The sequence below is a fragment of the Elgaria multicarinata genome, chromosome 11 (assembly GCF_023053635.1).
Source record: "Elgaria multicarinata webbii isolate HBS135686 ecotype San Diego chromosome 11, rElgMul1.1.pri, whole genome shotgun sequence".
Classification (NCBI taxonomy): domain Eukaryota; kingdom Metazoa; phylum Chordata; class Lepidosauria; order Squamata; family Anguidae; genus Elgaria; species Elgaria multicarinata.
In genome coordinates, this window is record NC_086181.1 from 21,554,301 (window position 1) to 21,557,950 (window position 3,650).

General features: G+C 40.3%; 1 protein-coding gene across 1 annotated transcript; it reads right to left on the reverse strand.

The window, feature by feature from the left end:
* Positions 1-340: 340 nt before the first annotated feature.
* Positions 341-1,270, reverse strand: LOC134405377 (olfactory receptor 2D3-like). Its single transcript, XM_063136623.1, has one exon. It carries the CDS (start codon positions 1,268-1,270, stop codon positions 341-343), a length of 930 nt encoding a protein of 309 aa, XP_062992693.1.
* Positions 1,271-3,650: the final 2,380 nt, after the last annotated feature.

The window sequence follows — 3,650 nt, forward strand, 5'->3', positions numbered from 1 at the left end:
CCAAGCCGTGTAAGGCTTTATAGGTTAAAACCAGCACCTTGAATCAGGCTCATTTAGGAAGTAACTTCCTGTGGTCCCAACTGTACATTTAGGAGGTGGCTTCCTGTGTACCACCTGTACTCTAAAACAGAGATTCAGGAAGTAAACAATGTTTAAAGGTTTTGCAGGCTCATTATGCGATTCTAGAACAGTGTACACAATATATGGCAACAACAGTTCCCACAATCACCAGCTCTGACATATACTGACACGGAATCAGAATGACATAATTCCCAAAGGCATGTGCATTAAGAAAACTTATACACAGAATGTACATTTCTCCTCTTTCTTAATGTGAGTTTCAACTGACTTTCCCCATCAGTTTGGCCAATGCCCCTTTAACATCTTTGTTCCTCAAGCTGTAGATGATGGGGTTCAGCATGGGGGAGACCAGAGCATAAAAGATTGAAGCTTTCTTCTCCTGTTCTGCAGCCCGGTCTGACTGGGGCTGCAAATAAGTAAAGCTGATGGTGCTATAGAACAACGTGACAACAGTGAGGTGGGTGGCACAGGTAGAGAAAGCACGTTGCTGCCCTTCTGCTGAGCGCATGCTGAGCACCACTCTGGCAATGTGGATGTAGGAGACCACTATGAAAGTGAAAGGCAACATGAGGACAATGACACTCAAGGCAAAGATGATGACTTTTACCATATAGGTGTCCATGCAAGCCAGTTGCAGCACAGCTGGCTCCTCACAAAAGAAATGATTGATCTGGTTTGGCCCACAGAAAGGAAAGTTTATGGTGATGACCGTCAGTGCTGCAGCATTTAGAAAGCCTCCAAGCCAGCAGGCGCCGGCCATCTGCATACACACCTGCATCCTCATGATGGTGGGGTATCGCAGGGGCTGGCATATGGCCACGTAGCGGTCATAGGCCATGAGAGCTAGGATGAAGCATTCAGTCATCCCACAACATAGTGTTAAGTTGAGCTGGGCCATGCATCTGTTGAAAGAGATGGTCTTGGGCCAAGAGACCATGTGGACCAGCATCTGAGGGACTGTGATCAGTGTGAAGAATATGTCCAACAAGGAGAGGTTCCCGATGAAAAAGTACATGGCTGTGTGGAGGCGGGAGTCAACCCAGACTAAGACAATGATGAGGCTGTTTCCAAGCATGGTGATGAGAGACATGCCTAGGCACAGCACCAAGAGGAGAAGCTGCAATGTGGGATGGCTGGTGAAGCCGAGAAGGATGAACTCATTCACTGAGGTCCCATTCTGAAACCACATCTTACTCACCAGACTCCACCTGCAATGATAAGTAAAACTATAACTGAATCCCTCTTGTAATGCCACACACTTAACTGAGCACTGAAGTATGTTGAACCCCCTCAAATTGTGTGGCTTGGTTAAGCATTATATGATTCTGTTGATCATTGTTGTTGTTTTATTACATTTATATTCCACCCCATAGCCGAAGCTCTCTGGGTGGTTTACATGTAACTATGCCCCGCTATGTAGCGAGAGGTCTCAAAATGTACACTTCTTTCTTCACAGTGATGTAGGCACTACTATCAAGTACAGATTTTGAAGGTACAAATTTTGGGGTTCTCTAGAACTCTTCATCAGGAGATTGTAGACCAAATGGATTGAACACTGGAAGGTGTTGCAGGTATCATATTGCACAAAGAAGCAATAGGTTACCACTATTTCTAAAAACATGAAAGTCTGGCTCCAATTTCTAGAAACATAAAGGACAGCTGTAACTCAGATCTGTCTCTTGCCTTCAATGAAACACACAGGCTCCTTGGTAGGCAGAGAGCAGAAGAGAAACATTACAGTCATTAAATTAGCAAAATTGGAGACTATTTTTAGGTGACACACTGGGTTAAAAAATGACTGAAGTCAAATTATGTAGAGACAGATCTGAGTTACAGCTGTCCTTTATGGTTCTAGAAATTGGAGTGAGTCATTGCTTCTTTGTGCTTGCTCGATGGAAAGATTTAGCAGAGTTTCACTAGTATTATTTGAGTTTGCAGAATGAAACTGCTAGATAACACCCAATGCTACTCTTCAATCTGGTGCTGTATAATCAGGAAATAACACACCATGCTGCTCTATATACTACTATGGTATCTACCTGTACTGACTTATTCACTGATTCATAGACTATAACCAATACTTTTGTCTTTGAAAATTCTGCCCTAGAATAATTGTGTACATTCAGTAAATCTGAAGAAGTTTCCAATGATTTTTCTTAAATCCATCAACCTAAGCTCTGAAAATCCATATTTATTTATTTATTTATATATTTATTATATTACATTTTTATACTAACATCATCCAAAGCTCTCTGGGCAGTGCACAATTAAAGGCCATAAAACACAAGTATAAATTTAAAACTTTAAAAGGAAAAAAGGCAAGATAATAATAATAATAATAATAATAATAATAATAATAATAAGATGATGATGATGATGATGGTGACAAATAGGACACACACAATTGTAGAATTATATATTTTTGTTTCACTGCATCTATTTCACTGGATACAACAGGGGCAGATTTTCCCATGCTTACAAAGTCTAAAGTATTTTCCACTTTTTTTAGATGTCCTATCTTTATTTATCTATCTTTATTTATTGTATTTTTAATGGAAAACAAAGCAGATAAAACATATGCATTACAATAACACAGGAAAAGACCCTCCAAAATCAAGGCATGTCATATAGGCACACTGAAAAGAGGTAATTTCTAGCTCTTTTTTATGCACGTAATGATACTAAAACAATTTTAAAAAGAACCATAATTCCTGCTTTTGGAGAATTATCCCTTCATAAATGAACATGTACTTATGGCAGGAATAACCTGTATTTTAACCATGCAAACCCATCATTAATATTGTACCTGCTACTATTTGTTTCACATTGGATTCAGCTTTCTTATATCTTCGTGCCGAATAGGCAGCACCAATTATACATACTCCAGCCACTTCACTAGAATCTAGTATCAAAATACTATGCATAGTGGCACATTTAATTAAAATATATATTCCTATAATCTGATCTAGTAGGGGGTAACACATTACACTCAAGACAAGCTATATCCCTTGAGCTCCTTTCATCTTGTAAACTTTCAACTTGTTAATTCCTTAGGGATAGGCAGAATGAAGATGCAATTAACTTGGTATACTCAAGGTGTGCCAGATAGAATCTGCTGCCACAAGTCTGGTATCAGAAGAGTCAGCAACAACGGTGGCCTGAGTGGAGGATCATAGAATATTAGAATTGAAAGGGGCCCATAAGGCCATCAAATCCAACCCCCTGCTCAATGCAGGAATCCACCTTAAAGCATACATGAAATTGGCTGTCCAGCTGCCTCTTGAATGCCTCTAGCATGGGAGAACCCACAACTTCCCTAGGTATTTGGTTCCATTGTTATACTGCTCTAACAGTCAGGACGTTTTTTCCTGATGTCCAGATGGAATCTGGCTTCCTATAACTTGAGCCAATTATTCTGTGTCCTGAGCCTCCTCGGTGTGAAAACCTTTTAAGAATTTGAAGAGTGCTATCATGTCTACCCTCACTCTTCTCAAAGCTAAACATGCCTAGTTCTTTCCACCTCTCCTCATAGGGCTTTGTCTCCAGACCCCTGATCATCCTCATTGCCC

Coding starts and splice junctions, on each gene's coding strand:
- LOC134405377 (XM_063136623.1), bottom strand. CDS start 1,270: ATGTGGTTTCAGAATGGGACCTCAGTGAATGAGTTCATCCTTCTCGGC.